Source organism: Mesoplodon bidens, assembly GCF_964165515.1.
Source record: "Mesoplodon bidens genome assembly, chromosome: 7".
NCBI classification, from domain to species: Eukaryota; Metazoa; Chordata; class Mammalia; order Artiodactyla; family Ziphiidae; genus Mesoplodon; species Mesoplodon bidens.
The window spans coordinates 27,239,929-27,262,465 of NC_138164.1; the positions used below are offsets into that span (position 1 = coordinate 27,239,929).

The 22,537-nt window shown below is 36.5% G+C and overlaps 1 protein-coding gene across 1 annotated transcript in view; it reads left to right on the plus strand.

The window, feature by feature from the left end:
• Positions 1-3,863: 3,863 nt before the first annotated feature.
• Positions 3,864-22,537, plus strand: part of LOC308620746 (uncharacterized protein) — a gene marked incomplete at its 5' end in the record, with an annotated part of 36,400 nt that continues 17,726 nt past the window's right edge. The window contains 10 exons of the mRNA XM_081240663.1: positions 3,864-4,143; positions 6,133-6,195; positions 9,203-9,318; positions 9,961-10,134; positions 10,601-10,835; positions 11,303-11,446; positions 14,045-14,154; positions 14,609-14,702; positions 14,854-14,911; positions 22,117-22,169. Coding sequence (XP_081096789.1) covers positions 3,864-4,143; positions 6,133-6,195; positions 9,203-9,318; positions 9,961-10,134; positions 10,601-10,835; positions 11,303-11,446; positions 14,045-14,154; positions 14,609-14,702; positions 14,854-14,911; positions 22,117-22,169 — 1,327 coding nt within the window. The remainder of the gene's footprint in view (positions 4,144-6,132; positions 6,196-9,202; positions 9,319-9,960; positions 10,135-10,600; positions 10,836-11,302; positions 11,447-14,044; positions 14,155-14,608; positions 14,703-14,853; positions 14,912-22,116; positions 22,170-22,537) is intronic.

A 22,537-nucleotide genomic window follows, 5' to 3' on the forward strand; every position in this document is an offset into this window, starting at 1 on the left:
CTGTGGCATGTGGGATCTTCCCGGACTGGAGCACAAACCCACGTCCCCTGCATCGGCAGGTGGACTCTCAACCACTGCATCACCAGGGTAGCCCTGTTACTTTTTTATTGTTGAGTAGTATGCCAGTGTATGCATATAATACAGTTTGTTTACTCCAGCACCTATAATGGGCATTTGGGATGTTTCCAGTTTTTAGCATCTTCACTTTTGTGGAAACAGTGGAACCATACTATGCAGTGCCTCTCTGTTTAGCTTCCAGAGATCAATGGGATAATCAATTGATCATGTCCTTAGAGTTCTACATCCCCAAGTATACTGCCTAGCCATCCTTCTGTGGCTTGGATGCCACATCAGCATGCTTCAACTCAGTGCTATGTGGCCCTGGCTGGTGGAGAAACCCTCATGTGAAATCCTTAAGGTATTTGGGAAATAACTAACTAAACAAATAATTATAAAAATGGAAAGGAAAAAAGTACATGTAATTTCTGCTTTCTTACCTGCAGCAAGTCTCCCTGTGGCAAGGAGCACAGGATTGTGCTGCAAACTTGATTGGATAATTAAGCAAAGTAGTAAAGATTAAAAAAAAAAAAAAACACCCTGAGAAAACCCTTGGATTAAAATCTACACAGTGAATTTTCTAAGTAAAATAAATTTAACACTTAGCCTAGAGTGCAGGGAGCAAAACTGGTGCCCACATGCAAAACAAGTTTGTTTGTAATTGTACAGAATTTTAAAACAATAGTAATAGAGCTATCAATATTTAATTTAGATATTTCATGCATGTGTGAATGTACACACACAGACACACACACACAGAACATTTTAGTAACTCTGGATCCTTATTGTCTTAAGATAATAAGGCCCAAAGTGTTTTATTTTTTATTTTATTTTTAAAATTTTTTAAATTTAATTTTTATTTTATATTGGAGTATAGTTGATTTACAATGTTCTGTTAGATTCAGGTGTACAGCAAAGTGATTCAGTTATACATATACATATATCCATTCTTTTTCAGCTTCTTTTTCCATATAGGTTATTACAGAATACTGAGTAGAGTTTCCCATGGACAGTAAGCCCTTACTGATTATCTATTTTATATATAGTAGTATGTATATGTTAATCCCAAACTCCTAATTTATCCCTCCCTCTCACGTTTTCCCTTTGGTAACCATAAGTTTGTTTTCAAAGTCTGTGAGCCTGCTTGTGTTTTGGAAATAAGTTCATTTTATTAGATTCCACATATAAGTGATATCATATGATATTTGTCTTTGTCTGATTTACTTAACTTTGTATGATAATCTCTAGGTCCATCCATGTTGCTGCAAATGGCATTATTTCATTCTTTTGCATGGCTGAGTAATATTCCATTGTATGTATGTAACATATCTTCTTTATCCATTCCTCTGTTGATGGACATTTATGTTGCATCCATGCCTTGGCTGTTGTAAATAGTGCTGCAGTGAATTTTGAAGTGCATGTATCTTTTCAAATTATGTTTTTTTTCTGTATATATGTCCAGGAGTGGGATTGCTGGATCACATGGTAGTTCTATTTTTAGTTTTTTAAGGAACCCCCATACTGTTCTCCATAGTGGTTGTACCAATTTACATTCCCCAAAACTATTTTCAGTAAATAAATTGATAAGCATGAAGGCCTAATATCTGCATTTTTTTACTAGCCCATTTTTCATCAAATATATCAAATATATGTAAAATAAATTGACCACATTGAGTTTATTTCTGGGATAATTAATTGTACATGTGTTTACAAAAAGCAATGACTTCTTGTGTCTTCCTGGACTCCTCTATTTTCAGTATTAATGAGTCTTCCAACATTCATAACCTGCTTCCTTAATTAATTTCTCCTCCATAGCACTTACCACATCTAATATTCTGAATATCCTAGTTACACATATTAGGTTTCATGTTTGTCTTTCCATTTTGGATGTGAGGCCATGGTGGGTAGGGGACCATTGTTTGTTTTGGCTAAACCCTGGCACCTAGAACAGTGTCTGGTATGGAGTAGGTCATCCATATATATTTGCTAAATGAATGAATAAATGAGATGCACAAAAGATAAAAGGAAAATCTTCAGGTAATTAACCTTGGCTATTTTTCTAGTGTACAATATTTATATTATAAATAATAACACCACTTATTGTGTGTTTATCATGTGTCAGGAAATATTCTATGGAGTTTCCACGTTTTCACCTACTTAATGCTCAAAACTGTGTATGTATGTACTATTAATGAAAGCATTTTACAGATAGAGGATGCAAAGCATAGGAAAATTCTATACCTTGCCCAAGAACAGATAGTTAAAATGTTAAAAGTCCAACATTCTGAGTCTGGAGCCTGTGCTTTTATCTCTGCATTGCCCCTCAAAACAGCGTCACTTGAAATAGAAGAGTGTTAGATTTTATTCTGGTTAGAAATGTTTCTTTCCTAAAAATAGAAAATGTAGGAAGTTCTTTCAGTAGAAATTTTAGGAAGTTCCCTTCCTAAAAGCTTCACAGGGACACACAGCTCCTAGGACACAGCCCAGAGTCATTAGGTGGGACCATGGATTACAGTGGTTCATCTTCTCCCAGTACTGTAGATTGAATGTCTGTTCCAAATTCACATGTTCAAAACCTAATGCCCAAGGTGATGGTATTAGGAGGTGGGGCCTTTGGGTGTTGAATTGATCATGAGGGCAGAACCCTTATAACAGAGATTCCCAGAGAGATACCTTGTCCTTTCAGCCATGTGAGGACAATGGTGAGAGGTTGGCAGTCTGCAACTCATAAAAGGAACTTCACCACAACTCAACCATACTGGCACCCTGATCTTAGACTTTCAGCCTCTGGAACTGTGAGGAATACATTTCTCTTGTTTATAAGCCATACAGTCTGTGGTATTTTGTTACAGCAGCCTGAATGAATGAAAATACCAAAGAATGAGTTGCTCTTGCAGATCACACTTCATTATTATGTGAGTTTAATTGTATATATACTTTCTCACTCTTTTCTTATTCCGTAAGCCCCATTCCCTTCCTACCCTGACCTGAGTCAAGTTCTGGTGAAGGATACACTCCCTGATGTTGTCTCAGTTTCAGTAATCTGATAATTTCTTTGGAACAACAACAAAAAATGCATATATATGCATGTGTCATGGGTATTTTGCAATGTGTACACGCCCTGCTGAAAAGGAAGGTGGAACATGCTTTCAGTTTCATACCACACACCAAGGCTAAGAGAGAAAAACCATGGCCGGTGAGTTTCTTTCTTGAAAGAATAGTTTTGGAGGGGCTGGCTTTTTCAGAAGCCATAATTAAGTTCTGTGAATGTTTAGGTGAGCAGAACAGAGGGAGTGCAAAGAGAGGGAGGGGTGGGGGCAAAGGGAAGGAGAGAAGGGGTCCAGAGGCCGCACAGTCTTTAAAAAGGGAAGACAAGGTCCAGAAAGGAACCAGGCTTTACTGGCTGGTATCCTGCTGTCATTTTGCAATCTTAACTGAATTCTTAAATGTCATAGTCTGACAGATGATGCAGAATTGGCCTAGAATGGGTACAAGCAGTTGTTGTCCCCAAGGGAAATGGACAATCACTATTTCATTATTTTATTATGCACAGTTGAATAAACATGAGGCATGTTATGATGACCCCTGGTTTTCAGGTACTAACTTGGAGGTAGTAAATATCAGTCTTCAGGCCACTCAGTGAGCATATATGGGTAATACTGAGGGAAGAATAAGAGATGTGGGTGTCCTCAGGATTACCACACTGTGTGGGGAGGGACATTTTATTGATTAAATCTAAAGGAGGCTATTCTCCGTTGCTGAGATGAAAGGAAAATGAGGCTGTTTCTGTGACTTGAGGCATCCTTATGTTTCCAACAGACAAGGTCCTGAAGGAGAAGAGAAAGCTGTTTGTCCATTCAGTGGGCATGGGTACAATAAATGGCTTGCTGGATGAACTATTAGAGAAAAGAGTGCTGAACCAGGAGGAGATGGAGAAAGTAAGAGATGAAAATGCTACAGTTATGGATAAGGCCCGAGCTTTGATAGACTCTGTTATTCGGAAAGGGCCCCAGGCATGCCAAATTTGCATCAGTCATATTAGTGAAGATGACTCCTTCCTTGCAGGAACACTGGGGCTCTCCTCAGGTAAGGGTCAATAATTCAGACTGAAGTTCATGTAGACCATGTTTCTTTATGCCTAACATCTGATTTCTTCATTGGTCATGTTAGTTTGCAAACAACTTCCCTACCTCTGGCTTCAGGGCCCCATTTCTATATCAGTGGTCATTTTGCATCCCCTCTGTCTCTTTTCTTCTTTGTTCCTGTTGTTTTGGTCTTAATGGCCTTCTTTTTTTTTTTTTTTTCTTCAGTACGTGGGCCTCTCACTGCTGTGGCCTCTCCCGTTGCAGAGCACAGGCTCCAGACACGCAGGCTCAGTGGCCATGGCTCACGGGCCCAGCCACTCCGTGGCATGTGGGATCTTCCCGGACCAGGGCACAAACCTGTGTCCCCTGCATCAGCAGGTGGACTCTCAACCAGTGCTCCACCAGGGAAGCCCTTAGTTGCCTTCTTTTGATTAAAGCTCATTTCCTATCCTGAGTATGTTGTAGCTCATTTGTTGAAGGTCATGAGAACAGTCTTGAAAAGCTCCATGCTGTATCCTCTATTCCTCCTAGCAAGGCACTATTGATGTATCTAGTTAGTTAAAATAGTTAAAGCCTAGAGGTCCCTAGGAACTTATGTAGTCATCAGACACAAAGGTTTAAGGTCTGTAATCAAATACTTTGTCTAACTTCTCTCCAAAATTTTGCTCTCCAGGTGGAATAAAATATATTTCAGGGATAGTGGAACACTCAGAGAATAAATTCAACTTTTACAGAAAAGTAAGGATTTTAAGCAGACTCTTTAACTTGCCCCCTTGCATTTTCTTTTGAATAAGATTGTGCACTAGCATGGTACTCTGCTGGGGACCATTCTGGGAAGCCCAGCTCCCCTACTCTAGTCTCCTGAGGGCCCAATACAGTTTCAGCCATCTGAGCTGCCACTTCTGTGGTTCTCTAGTTCCTCCATAAAAAAAAAAAAAAAAAAAAAAAAAAAGGAGCTCTGATGGACTTACAGTTACTGGTTTCTTTTGTGCTTCTGGAAGTCATTCAGGGGAAGAAGATGTTATTTGAAAGCAAGAAGCCATTTTTTTCCTAGGGATTGAGAGAAGCCTGTGCCCCTCTGAGTGACACAGCAAATGTTTTTTTGTGTTCAATTTTTTTGTTTTGTTTTGTTTTGTTTTTGATACATCATTTACATTAACCCCTGCCTTAAGAAATAAAGACAATCAATCAATGACAATAATGTTCTAGAATATTTGTATAATAGCCAAAGTGTCTTCTTCCTTGTCATGTTTCTTTCAACTCATAGTTCTTGAACCATAGAGGCACTTATACAACTCGCGATAACGCTAATTCCTGGAGTCTGCCTCCCTAGTTGTCAGATGATGCCCCCTCTGTCAGGGTTGTCATCACTTTTTTCCTCCTCATCTATTTGCCAGTTGTTTCAGGGTGCTAGTATATGATAATTGGATGTAATATTTAAATGTACTGTAAAGGAAGAGATCTAAAAAAATTCTTAGCAGACACAATACTGCGATAGCAAGGCCTCCTCCAGAAAATGTTCTTGAATTTATTGATGGTTAATTTAGTCCAGCAGTCTACATGGGAAATACGGGACAAACTGCAGCCTTCTTCCTCGGACTTGAAGTTTTGTGAGATGTCCTATGGGCTCTCCTCCATTCACAACAGAGACATGAACCATATTTTGCCTATGGAAATCTTGTCTTCAATAGGTACTATGAGAGAAAAACTTGCAGTATTTTTCAGTTGTTGGCTCATGCCAATTATTAAGTTTCTGGAATAAGTTTCTCAGGTGGGTGTTGCTACATTGAGATCTTTATAAAACCTTAAATAAATTTAATCTCAATTCCTGTCCTTGAAATTGACAATCACAATGTATAGTGACGCCAGAGAAGATATTAATAGATTTGAGTGAGTAAGGCAAATGCAGATTACAGAGGCTGTGTGTCTAACACATTGGGGTAAGAATCTTCACAGACTGACTATTTTAATGTCCTTCATCTTTCCTCAGGTTCACAATCTGGAAATTATTTTAATACACAAGAATCCCAAGCGGTGGTTCCTCCTTTCCCAGGTAATGGTATTTTCAAAGCAATGACATTCTTTGAACCCCACCTTCCCTGACATTAACTACAGATTAATGGGATGAATCCAGGGTAAGGGGGGATATGAGTAATTCTCACAGATTTATTCTATATCCTTTTCTCTTCTTAATCTATTCTGCTTTAGTAGGAGCTGTTCCTACAGCTTCACTATCATGTTTATACCAACAAATCCTGAATCTGTATCTCAAATCCTGACTAACCACTTGAGTGCCACACTTCACTAAGTGTCTACTGAACATATGCACTCATATCTCCTGCAGACACATTTACTCTACATGGGCCCAGAGATAGCTTGCCATCCTTCCCCCACCTTGCTTCCCTTCCACTTTCCTCTATCTTGATTAATGGTGACACCATCACCCAGTTATTCAAACCAGAAACCTGAAATTATCGTAGACACTTTCTTCTTCCTCACTTCCTACATTCAAGCAGCAGCCAGATTTTATTGATTTCTCTCTCAAATTCAGATCTGTCTCTGCATTTCTACTTCTACAACTAGATTTCAGAGCCCCCATTGTTACAGTGTTCCAGAATTCTCCAGTCATAACTCTCAATATATTTTTCTTGCATTTTTTTTGGTAAATACATCCTTTTCCCTCACAGAACTTTAAGTTTAATGAGGAAATTGAACATATCTGATTTATTTATAGATAACATCTAATAGAAGTTGACCTGTAATGTGTATGAACATATATTTGTTAAGACTATTTCACTAAATAATGTGGGCAGAATCACTACTATTTGCTATGCCATTAGAAAATATTTAGCACATGCCAACTGTGTTACAGACCGTATTCTATAAACTATTTAGAGAGTAATGAATGAAACAAGAAAGGGTCTTGCTTTTATTGAACTTACATTAATATATGAATAGTGAGTGAATAGGCATTTAAGAAGCTCCACCATCAAAGTAAAGCCAGCCATAAATTTAGGGATGGAAACGACACTACACATACCTGTATCAGTTAAGATGATATGGAATGTTATAACACAGACATATTTTTATAATGGCTCAGATATAATAGAAATGTTTTTCCCAAATCACGAAAATTCTAAAATGGGCATTTTTCATCAGAAGGCAGCTTTCTTCCAGGTGCTAATTAAGATACCTAGGCCTCTTCCATCATATGGCTCTGATATCTGCAACATATGATGTCAGAATAAGTGTGGTAACAACAGTCAAGTTAATGACATTGGAAAGAGTATGTGGGATCATTTGTGAGAGATTTTGCTAGGTTTGACCTGGATGAATCACACAGTATTTCAGCTTGCATCCCATTGTCTAGAACTTAGTTATATTGTCACACCAAGTCACTGGATTGGTTAGCAGTATAGATCAGATATGTGTCCAGGAATAAAGAATAAATTGTCTTGTTGAACAGCTAGCTAGTCTCTGCCACAAAACTTAAATGAAAATCTTTTCATTCTACACAATATCGAAGGTAGCACAAGAAATACCTAGGTCCCAAATCACAAAGAAGTTCTTAAAAATATTTCATTTCTCTACCCTGAAAATGGTGGTCTCAGCTTTATTGAATCAAGGTCAATATGCATTAGATTTCTTATTAGCAAACCTTATATTTGTCTGAATCCAGCCTCTTGCTTACCAAATAATCACTGCTTTACTTGTCCTGGAACAGTATTTCATCCACAGTTGTAGACAGATTTCATCACAAAGTGACCTTTTTCTCTTAAAATAAAAATACCTTTAATTTGGAAGAAATTTAGAGGCCACAGAAGCAAATATTTCACCAAGTTTAGAAATTACCCTAGTGAAGCAATTAAGGGTGCATATTTTCTTAGCTATTTCATGGGATGGGTCACTCACTATATAACCAAATGCCATAAGAAAAATTAGTTCTAATAAAATCCAAATATTTATCTTTAATATTTTCTACTGTTCTTCAGACTCCTTTATGAAGGAATACATTTCTTCCACATAATAATGATTTCTATAGTTTTCTCGGATATATCCATTCTAATTATCTCTTACTTTCTCCACAGTCAACACACTTCATGCTACCTTGGCTTACCTGAATTTACAATAGTTTCTTCAAATTCCCCTTCAAATTGAATATGTTTCTTGCTTGAATAGTTTAGTTTCTAAAGGATCTTCCAAATATCAAGAAAACATTTCTATTTTGAAACAAAGATTATGTTAATTTCTTTAGAAAATACATCACATTATTGGATGGTGTTGAACTTGTGATCAAAGAAACCCCCAAGGCTTTTTTCAAATGAACTACTGTGAAAACTATTCCTCATATATTTGTGCAATCAATGTTTAGTGCTATAAATCTCTCTAAGAGTACACCTTGATTTTAGTATTTATCATTCTATTTCATATTCATTCTAGTTCATGTATTCAATATCTTCTCCTTCTCACTATATGTACGCACAGTAGAGAGATCTTAAAGTTTAGGACAAAAGTTCACTTTCTTTCTTTCTTATTTTTTTTCTCTCTTTCTTTCTTTCTTTCTTTCCTTCAAATCTCTAATGTCTACTATCATGCCTGTTAAGCAAATAAATAACTAAATAAATAGATACATAAACATATTTTTTAAAAAAACATCATTGAAATAGATTCATTAAGGTCTACCTCCACTATCCTAATCTTTCAATTATTTGAAATAGATTTATATCTTAACTATTATATCTAACATATTGTTTTCTGAGAATTTTATCATGCATGGCCTTAAAAAACTTCCTTTCAATTATTTTAATGAAAAAGATTTGTGAAATGCTGATTCTAAGACATGAAGGGATGTGATAACTGTATCACACCACTGGAAATCTCTGGCTTGGAATATATTTCTTTAGCAGAGGTGCATTTAATGATGCTAAGGACTAGCCCAGGATTGTCTTCTTAAAGATTAATTTCCTCCTCCATGGCTTCACACACAGATGATTCTAGGAGGAGCAGCAAATGGGACAGTCAGGAATGCCATTATTCATAATGTTTCTTGTCTCTTGCAGCTCCTCAGGCAATGCAGGACAACCCAGTTGAGCGTGCATCTTCAGGGCCAGGAGGGAACCTCAAGCTTTGCCCCCTAGAAATAGCCCAAAGGATATGGAAAGAAAAGTCAGCAGAGGTGCTGTGTTCAGAACATAAGGATCCGGGTGAAATATACATGGAAGACCATTCTAAACTGCAGTGTTCTGCCTTAGAGCTAATTTCCTTGAGAGGTTCTGGAAAACCATTCTGCTCTTCCCTTACATAAAGGATTCCTATTTCCCAGGTTTATGTAGAGATTTCCAAGTTTGGTCCAATCCCCTGAGTAAATAATTATAATAATAACAACAATAGTATCTATTTAATGCTTAATATGAATCAGACACTGTTCTAAGGAAGTTGCAAGTAATAACACCTTGAACCCTCAAAATAGCCCATTTTAGAGATCAGGAAGCTGAGACATGGATTGTTAACTATTTTGGCTAAACCAGTAAGTCAAGGAATACATTTTAAAATTGAGTCATTATGACTCCAAGCCAGTTCATCTCACACAGCCCTACCTCTCAAAAGTAATTAAATCAAGTGCTCAGCTGCCATCTGGGCATTTGCAAATTTCATTCCACTCCTATGGTAGGACTCATTCTCCCTCCCTGTTTTTATCTATGTTTCAAGAGATTAGGTTTCTAGGTAGGACTAAGGGAAGAGAAGCTGTCTTATACATTCAAGATGAATATTTAATTAGAGAGAACAAGACTGTTCATCCAACCTACATTTCTTACAGATTTACCCAATAATGGAAAGGTCAATCCGCACACGTATTGCCCTCATTATCTGCAACACAGAGTTTGAAAATCTTCCCAGGAGAGATGGAGCTGATGTTGATATCAGAAACATGAAGATGCTACTAGAAGGTCTGGGGTACAGTGTGGATGTGAAAGAAAATCTCACTGCTTCGGTAAAGTCTGTCATAATGTAGAGACAATGGTCATGCCCTTTATATTCCTAAATAATATTAGAAAGATTGGTTGTAGAACCAGAAACTTAAACTCTTGACAGTCTAAAATCTAAATTTGTTCTTGTAGGGTACTTCATGCTTCTAACCTAGAGTCTTTTAGCAAGGGTCTGGTAAAACTTTTAACTGGGAAGTGTTCTATTAATTCAGTAATGTCCACAGCCAAATGAATAAATAAATAAATAAATAAATAAATAAATAAATAAACAGCCCTTACATTCTACTAGAAATCCCTGAATGGCATCCCATAACACTTTCTTCACCTTTCTGTGAATTGAAACTTAAATTTTCTTTTTGTATTTCATTGATTTTCATATCATCCAGGAATTCCTTAATGTCTCTTTATTGGATTCCAAGGTGCCATGATAACCAATCACATAGTTCAAAATCAGTGGTATGTCTCTTTCAGGATATGACTGTAGAGCTGAAGGCATTTGCTGCTCGCCCAGAGCACCGGACCTCTGATAGTACTTTTCTGGTTCTCATGTCTCATGGAATCCGGACTGGAGTTTGTGGGAAGAAATACTCTGAAGAAGTCCCAGATGTATTAAAAGTCAACACCATCTTTCAAATTTTGAACACCTGGAATTGTCCAAGTTTGAAAGACAAACCCAAGGTGATCATTATCCAGGCCTGCCGTGGTGGTGAGTGCTGATGTCTGTTAGAACACAGACGCTGAAGTTTTGATTTCATCATCTGTATGTATCCAGTATTTTTCAGTTCCTTTGAGTCTACTCAAAAAAGGCTACAATCTTTTTTGGTGACAGTAGATGTTCTTTGACATTACAAACAAGATTGTAGCTTCTATGAATTGTATGACTGGTTGGAAGATATTTGATCCATTTTCAACTGAGGTATCACTTTTAATCTTAAAACTGATACTTGGTTGGGATACTTGGATGGGATATATTCATTTGAGGGCTAGGAGAGATAAGATAAGCCTCTTAAGATAAGAGTTGTTGAAAAGATAGTTTTTGAAATGTATGTGTGGATCTGCATGTGAATTAAAGCTAATGACAAATAGATTAGTAAATATGGTTGTACAGATGTTTAGGGGAGAAAGTTCTCTTGACTATTGATAGTAACAAGAGACCAAATCTTGTCTTTCCAGAGAACCATGGGATGGTATGGCTAAAAGATTCAGTAGAAGCTTCTGGAAACTGTTCCTTATTGGCTCCAGAAGATTTTGAGGATGATGCCATTAAGAAAGCCCACATAGAGAAGGATTTTATTGCTTTCTGCTCTTCGACACCAGGTAATGGATATCTGTGTAAGACACGTTTGTGGGCATTACCAATGCAGAAACTCACAACCATCCTTTAGAGTGTGGATATCTGTGTTGAACTTTTCATGAGACTCTTGAGGACTAACTCAAGCCTTCCTCTCAGTGACACCTTCAATTCCCCTTATCCATGGAGACCAAATAAATATACATATATTTTTACTAAATTAGTAACTAGTAAACTCCCATGGTGCAAAATATTTTCCTGGACTGTGAGAAATAAATAGAAACATATCTACACTGAAGTAAATTAGAATCTGACTCCACATACAAAAAGTTCTACATGTTGGGATCACTCAGCAGTTCAATTTGCCTAGACAATATTATAAAACTGTAGTATTTATAAAGGGGGTAGGGAGAAGGAGAAAAGCAGACAAAGCATATTGAGTCCCTAAGTTAAAGTTGTTTCAACCAGAAATATGGAGTTTATGAAACAGAAACAACCTGAATGATTCTAAACCTCTAAAACCTAGAGGTTTTAGATTAAGAGTACTGCCAATTATATTTTCACTCTGTCATTTAGTACTCTGTATGTAGCTTCTCTGGGCTTTCTTTGAATTCCTCACTAATATATGCAAATACAAATATCATTGTTGTAAGGATTAAATGAGATAATAAATATGAAATATTGAGCATGACAGAGTAAAGTACACATTAAATGATGGCTACTATTAAAGATGTTTTTATGGTGTAACTTAATTCAAGGTTTTACCTTGAGTTACTTTCCATATAAAGGCTTAAATAAAAGTCATCCACTATGTTTTGGAATTTCTTGGACATTGACATTCTCTTGATTACTTCCAACCTTAAAGACTTGCCTCTGATCAAATAGTTTAATTTCCAGATTATTTTCTATAAGATGGTGCCATCTCTCCAGAGATAGCCTGCTTTTTGCATTGTGTTGATCATAACTTTTTTTAAAAATCTTTATTGGAGTATAATTTCTTTACAATGGTGTGTTAGTTTCTGCTTTATAACAAAGTGAATCAGCTGTACGTGTACATATATCCCCATATCTCCTCCATCTTGCGTGTCCCTCCCACCCTCCCTATCCCACACTTCTAGGTGGAAACAAAGTACCGAGTTTATCTCCCTGTGCCATGTGGCTGCTTCCCACTAGCTATCTATTCTACATTTGGTAGTGTATATATGGCCATGCCACTCTCTCACTTCTTGTGTTGACTATATCTTGATGTAGAAATCAATTTTTTTCAACAATTGAAAACAATGAAACTAGGCAAAACCTCCACACATTTACAGTTTGTGTATATTTAGCAGACTTAATATTAGACATAACTATTTTTTAAAAGTCCTTTGATCCCAGCCTTCCACAAGAGACTTACCTCTGGCAATTATAGGCTTTGTAGCCCCTTGTCTTCTTGTCATCCATCTGGGTGATTTCTGTCTCCTTTTCATTCACTTTCTTTACCCTCCTTTCCAGATGATTCATAGAAACTCCAGTTCAGTTGTCTTCAGTTTCCACAAGTAAACCTAGCTTCACATTCTCTGGTATTAATCCCAATTACATTGTACGTAGTGCTCTTCTGAAGAAAAGTGACAGTCCCCTACCTAATTTCACAAAGAACTTACAGGGATACCAGACTGCAACTCTCTCCCACCTACTTCCTTTAACTGGAACCAGCTTTGTAAGACTGTTGTAGTTTTAGATAGGATATTAATCCATTACTATTTTACATTTTATTACCATGTTTATTGGCAAAAAGGTTTTTAAAGCATATATCCATGTTAAAGGCACAGCTATTGATACTTTTCTTATATATTCCTTTGCATAATTTTGAAATGGCTTATAACATCTATGTTCCTACTATTTTGTATAATTATTATTTTTCAATGTCTTTTCCATAAGACTGTTTTGTCCTCCAATAGAATATGATATTTCCCTCTTAAATTTTTTTCTAGGTATGTATTTCTTTTCTGTTGGTACCATTTTCATATTTAGTTAATGTTTTCTTTGTCTAAATACCTTATGGTCAGTATTATTTGATTTTAATTAAACTATAAAGTAGATAAACTGAAATATTATTAATATGATTACCTTGTATAGACTGGGTATTACATATCCTATATTCTCCCAGATCCTTGTGATACATTACATCTAATATGAAAATATATCTTTGTGGCAGAAATTATTACCCTACCCATTGCTGTCAAAGCCATTGCCTTTCAGAACATATAATTAACTATCAAGTCACTAAATAGTACTCCTGGGATCCATACTCAGGTATTTCTTTCTCAAAACCCAGTCACTCCCCTCCACCTCATTATGCCTTTCTCTCCTTGTCTACTAGACTTGTGTTTCCTTGAACTCAGAGACTGTGCTGCCCTAACATCTGTACTTATATAGCATACTTCACATGACTTTAACTATTGTCAAGTATCAGTGAAAATATACACACAAAATGATGAATATATTCACTTAAAAATGACATACAGTCTGTAGGAAACAACATAAACTCAACAGCCTGCCTCAGCTGGAAGAGAAATCCTGGGACTCCATTTTTGTGGCCAGGCAAGACCTTGCATGAAATTTGGAATGTGTTTTCTTCACAGATAATGTTTCTTGGCGACATCCCGTATTGGGTTCTCTTTTTATTATTAAACTCATTGAAAATTTGCAAGAATATGCCTGGTTTTGTGACCTGGAAGAAATTTTCCGAAAGGTAGGTTCTAGATACTTCTTACACTCTACTTACCTGTTTGTTCTAATTGGAAACCTAGGGAGCAGCTCTGGACATGTTTTTCTACTAAAAACTGTTCTGCATTTCAAATGAGTTTTGAGGGTCTTTGGTGAGTCAGCCAACCTGGAAGCCAGTTCCAAGTTTTATGACCTAGAAACCCCCTAGAAGACAATCAATTATTTGAACTCCCCTCTTTTCTGAATAAACAAATGAGTGGACTTTAATTTGCTTGTGTCCATATCTATTAGATTCAGTAGATTTTAAAAGCTTGGTCATTCCATCCTTAGATATATATATATTGCTGATCTGTACAGAGGCACAATCTTTTTTGTTTTTATCACTTATTTTGCTATACTTTTTGCAATTTTTCCAGCATAAGTGAAAATCCTTCTACTCAGAAAAAAAAAAAATTCTACAGACCTTCTTTTACTTTTAGGTTCGATTTTCATTTGAGCTGCCAGATGGTAAGGCACAGATGCCCACCGCTGAAAGAGTGACTTTGACAAGATGTTTCTACCTCTTTCCAGGATATTAAAAAAGTAAGTTGTAGGGACAGATGTGTGTGTGCAGTAGGGGTGGGGTGAGGTTGGAGGAAGAGTGCTGAACTACATCCTGGTCAAGATCTCAAGGTCTAATATAATAAACAGAGGATAATGAAAAGGATGTTTTTCTGTTGTTTAGTGCAGAGCACATTGCACTCCTCTCAAAGTTCTTCAGAGATAGATGGCCCTTTCTCAAGGTTAGCTGAAATAGATTGAGAGGTGGCCAGAGATGATGAAAGCTCAGTTTTAGATGTTCCTCCCCTTTACCTCAGCAGGGCAATATTTAGACATAACATGGGCTCTTCCCTCTTATGAGTCTGTGTGACCCCTTGGTGGAGTGATTCTATAACTTGAATTTCTTTTAGCAGGATTCATTTTTTTTCTTTTATTTCCTCTTCCTTTTCTTTAGGAAGCCAGGAGTTCTGCCACTCTATACATGCTTTGGGATCCTGTCAGCAGAAAAGAGACATTTCTTTAAACATTCCAATAAATCTGAAATAAAAATGAAAGGCTGTCTTTTTTTTTTTTTTTTTCCACCACTCTTAGAAGGCAGGGGATGGAATTTGGAGCAAGTAATGGCTTTGGAGTCTTTAGACTTCATAAGAACTGAACTGGCTAACTCCATTATTTCCTTCTAGAAACGATTTGCTAGACTTTCTTCTTTAGGAATACAGAAAAAATTACAGTAGGTACCTGACTTCAAAGAATTTAGAGCTCAACAAGAGATTCAGAGAAGGTAATATGATAAGAAACATCCCAAATCCCAGAATTTGGGATGAAAAAGTCACGACTACTGTTTACATAATTCTAACCCTTCCTTAAGGAATTTCAGGAATACAAAGTATTTTTTTTTCTTTTTTTATTTGGGTATAGTCAGTTTACAATGTTGTGTTAGGTTCTGCTGTACAAAGAAGTGAATCAGCTATATGTATACATATATTTCCTCCCTCTTGGATCTACCTCCTACCCCCCACCCCCTTCCCACCCATCTAGGTCACACAGTGCAGGAGCTCCCTGCACTGTACAGCAGGTTTCCACTAGCTATCTGTTTTGCACATGGCAGTACATGTACATCAATCTTAATCTCCAAATTCATCTCACGCCCCCTTCCCTCACCATGTCCACATGTCCATTCTCTATGTCTGCATCCTTATTCCTGACCTGCAAATAGGTTCATCTGTACCACTTTTCTAGATTCCACATATATGCATTAATATATGATATTTGTTTTTCTCTTTCTGACTTACTTCACTCTTCATGACAGTCTCTAGGTACATCCACATCTCTAAAAATGACCCAATTCTGTTCCTATTTATGACTGAGTGATATGCCATTATGTATATGTACCACATCTTCTTTATCCATTCATGTGCCGATGGACATTTAGGTTGCTTCCATGTCCTGGCTACTGTAAATAGTGCTTCAGTGAACACTGGGATGCAGGTGTCTTTTTAAATTACGGGTTTCTCATGGTATATGCTCAGTAGTGGGACTACTGGGTCATATGGTAGTTATATTTTTTTTGGTTTTTTAATGAGCCTCCATACTTTTCTCCAAAGTGGCTGCATCAATTTACATTCCCATCAACAGTGTAAGAGGGTTCCCTTTTTTCCACACCTCCGCCATCATTTATTGTTTGTAGATTTTTTGATGATGGCCATTCTGACAAGTGTGAGGTGATATCTCATTGTAGTTTTGATCTAAATTTCTCTAATAATTAGTGATGTTGAGCATCTTTTCATTTGCTCTTTTGGATATTGAGCTGCAGGAGCTGTTTGTATATTTTGAAGATTAATCCCTTGTCAGTTGCTTTGTTTACAAATATTTTCTCCTATTCTGAGGGTTGTCTTTTTGTCTCATTTATGGTTTTCTTTGCTGTGCAAAAGCTTTAAGTTTTATTAGGTCCCATTTGTTGTTTTCCTGTGTGTTTTTATTTTCATTACTCTAGGAAGTGAGTCAAAAATGATCTTGCTGTGATTTATGTCAAAGAGTGTTCTTCCTATGTTTTCCTCTAAGAGTTTTATAGTTTCCCATCTTACATGTAGGTCTTTAATCCATTTTGAGTTTATTTTTGTGTATGGTGTTAGGGAATATTCTAAGTTCATCCTTTTACATGTAGCTGTCCAGTTTTCCAGGCACCACTTATTGAAGAGACTCTTTTCTCTATTATATATTCTTGCCTACTTTGTTGTGGAGTAGGTGGCCATAGGTGTGTGGGTTTGTCTCTGGGTTTTCTATCCTGTTACTCTGATCTGTATTTCTGTTTCTCTGTCAGTGCCATACTCTCTTGATTACTGTAAATTTGTAATACAGTTTGAAGACAGGGAACCTCATTCCTCCAGCTCTCTTTTACTTTCTCAACATTGCTTTGGCTATTCAGGATCTTCGTGATTCCATATAAATTGTGAATTTTTTTATTCTAATTCTGTGAAAAATGTCATTGGTGGTTTGATAGGGATTGCATTGAATCTGTAGGTTGTTTGGGGTAGTATAGTCATTTTCACAATATTGATTCTTCCAATCCAAGAACATAGTATATCTCTCCATCTGTTTGTGTCATCTTTGATTTCTTTCATCAATGTCTTATAGTTTTCTGCATACTGGTCTTTTACTTCCTTAGTCAGCTTTATTCCTGAGTATTTTATTGTTTTTGTTGCAATGGTAAATGAGATTGTTTCCTTACCTTCTCTTTCTGATTTTTCATTGTTAGTGTATAGGAATGCAAGATATTTCTGTGTATTAATTTTGTGTCCTGAAACTTTTCTAAATTCATTGATTAGCTCTAGTAGTTTTCTGGTGGCATCTTTAGGATTTTCTATGAATAATGTCATGTCATCTGTAAACAGTGACAGTTTTACTTCTTTTCCAATTTGGATTCCTTTTATTTATTTTTCTTCTGTGATTGCCATGGCTAGGACTTCCAAAATTATCTTGAATAAGAGTGGTGAGATAGGACATCCTTGTCTTTTTCCTGATCTTAGAGGAAATGCTTTCAGTGTTTCACCATTGAGAATGATTTTTGCTATGGGTTTGTTGTATATGACCTTTATTATGTTAAGGTAGGTTCCCTCTATGCCCACTTTCTGGAGAGTTTTTATTATGGGTGTTGGATTCTGTCAAAAGTTTTTTCTGCATCTATTAAGATGATTGTATGATTTTTCTTCTTTATTTTGTCAATATGGTGTATCACATTGATTGATTTGAGACAGAAGAATGAATAAGTGAGCTGGAACATACAATGGAAATAAATGCCAAGACACAGAATAAAGAAAAAAAAAAGAATGGAAAGCAATAAGCACAGTCTCAGAGTCTCAGAGTCATCTACACCAACACTAAATGCACCGACATTCAAATTATACTGGTCCCAGAAGAAGAAGAGAAAAAGAAACAGTCTGAGAAAATATTTTAAAAGATTAGAGTAGAATTCTTCCCTAATATGGGAAAGGAAATATCCAACGAAGTTCAGGAAGTGCAGAGTCCCATGCAGGATAAACCCAAAGAGAAACATGCTGAGACACACATTAATCAAAATAACAAAAATAAAATTCAAAGAAAAATATATTTAAAGAAACAAGGGAAAAACAAACAAAAAAATAACATATAAAGGAATCCCAATAAGGTTATCAGCTGATTTTTCAGCAGAAACTCTACAGTCCAGAAGGAAGTGGCAGGATATACTTAAAGTGATGAAACAGAAAACATACAACCAAAAATACTCTACCCAGCAAGGCTGTCACTCAGAGTTGACAGAGAAATCAAAAGTTTTACAGATAAGCAGAAGCTAAGAATATTCAGCACCACCAAACCAGCTTTAAAACAAATGCTAAAGAAACTTCTCTAGGCTGGAAACACAAGAGAAGAAGAAGAAAAAGACCTACAGAAACAAAAACCCCAAAGCAAAAAACAAAAGGCAATCGGAACATACATATCGATAATACCTTAAATGTAAATGGATTAAATGCTCCAACCAAAAGGCACATACTGGATGAATGGATACCAAAATAAGACCCATTTATATGCTGTGTACAAGAATCCCACTTTGGGGCTTCCCTGGTGGCGCAGAGGTTGAGAGCCCGCCTGCTGATTCAGGGGACACAGATTCGTGCCCCAGTCTAGGAAGATCCCACATGCTGCAGAGCAGCTGGGCCTGTGAGCCATGGCCACTGAGCCTGCATGTCCGGAGTTTGTGCTCCACAATGAGAGAGGCCACAACAGTGAGAGGCCTGCATACCACAAAAAAAAAAAAAAAAAAAAAAAGAATCTCACTTTGGACCCAGAGACACATACAGACTGAAACTGAGGGGATGAAAAAATATTTTCCATGCAAATAGAAATCAAAATAAACCTGGAGTAGCAATACTCAAATCAAATAAACTAGACTTTAAAATAAAAACTGTTATAAGAGACAGGGAAGGACACTACATAATGATCAAAGGATCAATCCAAGAAGAAGACATAACAATTATAAATATTTATGCACCCAACATAGGAACACCTCAATACACAAGGCAAATGCTAAATGCCATTAAAGGGGAAATCTACAGTAACACAATACTAGTGGGGGTCTCTAACATGTGACTTACACCAATGGATAGATCATGCAGACAGAAAATAAATAAGGAAGGAAAAACTTTAAATTACACCATAGAGCAGATAGGCTTAATTGATATTTATAAGACATTCCATCCAAAAGCAACAGAATACACATTCTTCTGAAAGGCACATGGAATGTTCTCCAGGACTGATCACATGCTGGGCCGCAGAGTGAGCCTCAGTATATTTAAGGAAATTAAAAGCATATCAAGCATCTTTTATGACCAAAACACAAGGAACTTAGGAATCCAGTACAAGAAAAAAACTTTAATAAACAAAACACAAGGAGGGTAAACAATATGCTACTAATCAATCAAAGGATCAATGAAGAAATCAAAGAGGAAATCAAATCAAAAAGTACCTAGAGACAAATTAAAATGAAAGCATACCCACCCAAAACCTATTGGATGTGACAAAAGCATTTCTAACAGGGAAGTTTATAGCAATATAATCTTACTTCAGAGAACAAGAAAAATCAAAATAAACAAACTATCTTTACACCTGAAGCAACTAGAAGAAGAAGAACAAACAAAACCCAAAGTTAGTAGAAAGAAAGAACTCATAAAAATCAGAGCAGAAATAAATGAAATAGAAACTAAGAACACAATAGAAAATATCAATGAAACTAAAAGCTGGTTCTTTGAAAAGATAAAGAAAATTGATAAACCTTTAGCCAGACTCATCAAGAAAAAAAATAAGGGAGAGGGCTCAAATCAATAAAATTAGAAATGAAAGAGGAGAAATTACAACTGACACTGCAGAAATACAAAGGATCATAAGAGACCACTACAAGCAACCGTAAGTCAATAAAATGGACAACCTGGAAGAAATGGACAAATTCTTAGAAAGGTACAACCTTCTGAGACTGAGCCAGGAAGAAACAGAAAATATAAAGAGACTGATTACAAGTAATGAAATTGAAACTGCAATTAAAAACCTTCCAAGAAACAAAAGTCCAGGACCAGATGGATTCACAGGTAAATTCTATCAAACATTTGGAGAAGAGCTGACACCCATCCTTCTCAAACTTTTCCAAAAAAATTGCAGAGGAAGGAACACTGCCAAACTCATTCTACAAGGCCACTATCACCCTGATACCAAAACCAGACAAAGATATCACACTAAAAAGAAAATTACAGACCAATATCACTGATGAACATAGATGCAAAAGTCCTCAACAAAATACTAGCAAACAGAATCTAACAACACATTAAAAGGATCATACACCATGATCAAGTGAGATTTATCCCAGGGATACAATGATTCTTCAATATACAAAGTAATTTGATTCAACTCTAGGTACATAGTAGTTTACAGTCTCATTGATAAGATGGGACAGTCAACAAACATAAAACAATCAGCAGACAGTACATGACACTTTATGAATAAATGCTAGGGTGACTTGTATGCAAAACAATGTCCCTGTGTGGTGCACAGATAATGAGTTTGGGGTGAAATTTTCACTTAGCAAGGTTAGACTTAGGAAGAACTGGAAAAACTACTATTGTACTTGCAAATATGAGCCTTTTCTAATCCTAACCCTTTAACAGTGAAGGTGAATTTCTGTCCTTTTTTTTAAATTTATTTTTTGGACTTGTCAAAAATACACCTTCTTTTTTTTTTTTTAATTGGAGTATATATATATATATATATATATTTTGGAGCATAGTTGATTTACGATGTTGTGTTAGTGTCAGGGGTACAGCAAAGAGAATCAGGTGTACATATACATATATCCACTCTTTTTTAGATATTTTCCCATTTAGGTTATTACAGAATATTGGCTAGGGTCCCCTGTGCTATTCAGTAGGTCCTTAATAGTTATCTATTTTATCTATAGTAGTGTGTATATGTTAATCTCAATCTCCTAATTTATCCCTCCCAACCCCCTTCACCTTTGGTAACCATAAGTTTGTTTACTACTTCTGTGACTATTTCTGTTTTGTAAATAAGTTCATTTGTACCATTTTTTTTCAATTTCACATATAAGTGATACCATATGGTATTTCTTTCTTGTCTGACTTACTTCACTTAGTATGATTTACAGCAACATGGATGGATCTAGAATTTCTGACCTTTTCAAGACCTTCAAGTTGAGCATTTCATAGTCTTTTTTTTTTCCTTTCACTAACAATTCTTCTGGATATATATATTTTGTACTATCACACAATCATTCTACTATAGCCTGAGACTGCTTCTATGGTCAGTCTTTGTTCAGAATATAACAAAAAGGGGAGGTGAATAGTTACCCTCAGTAAAAATTAAATGTTAAGGGAAGCTTAGGCAGTTAAAGAAAATCATGAAACGAATGGAGACAAGGGTTCAGAGCTTATTTCCAATAAAAGTGTAAGATGATAGGGAGATGGAGAGGGGATAATACCGCCATGATCAGCACAGTTAAAACAGGAAACTAAAGTCATTTGGGTAATCCTTATCAAGAAATGAAAGGGAACCTGTTAGTTTTAACTTCTTCTTGATTTGCACTTGTAGCTGAGCAAAGGAGAAATACTGAGAGATAAGAAGTAGAAGGACAGAGAGAAAGGTGTGGAGCAATGAGGAAAGAAAAAGAAAAGGAGGGAAAAAAACAGTCAGAGGTTCCAACATAGGCTGGAAAATATTTTGTCAATTCAATTTTTTGCTTCCAAAAGGAAGAAAAAATTCCTCCCAAAGGATTGGGAAATCCATTTGCTGACTACAGGGGACTTCCTGACAGTGAACGCAGAAGTTCTGAGCAGCAGTTTTCCCAATCTATGATTAGGAGTCCCCGCCCCCTGAATGGAGGAAGTGTCCAGTAACTTTCATTTTCAAGGCTGTGCTCTTCTCAAGGCATCAAGAAGGGACTACGGTTGTTACATATGGCTGGTGAGTAAGGGTCCTTTCCTCGCTGAGGGTCAGGAACTTGGGTCTTAGAAAACACTTATTAATTGCTTTGTGACAGGAAGAAATATACAAAAAGGATGTGAGCCAATCCTGTGCAAGGTAAATTCTCCTTATTAGCTCTGTGTAACTTGAACTGGGGGACACTGCCTCAGAGACGCTGAAGGAGAGTATGGTGTCCAGATTATCTCAGAGCCAGGAAGAAGTTATTTCCGTTTTTGCAGTTCCTGGTAATCAAAGTGAAGGGTGGATAAAGACAAATAAAGTAAGTTATTTATGTGTGAGAAAACTCTGCAAATTCCTAAATGCACTCTGAAATCTTCTCAGATTCCTCTTGGTTCCATAAAATTGTC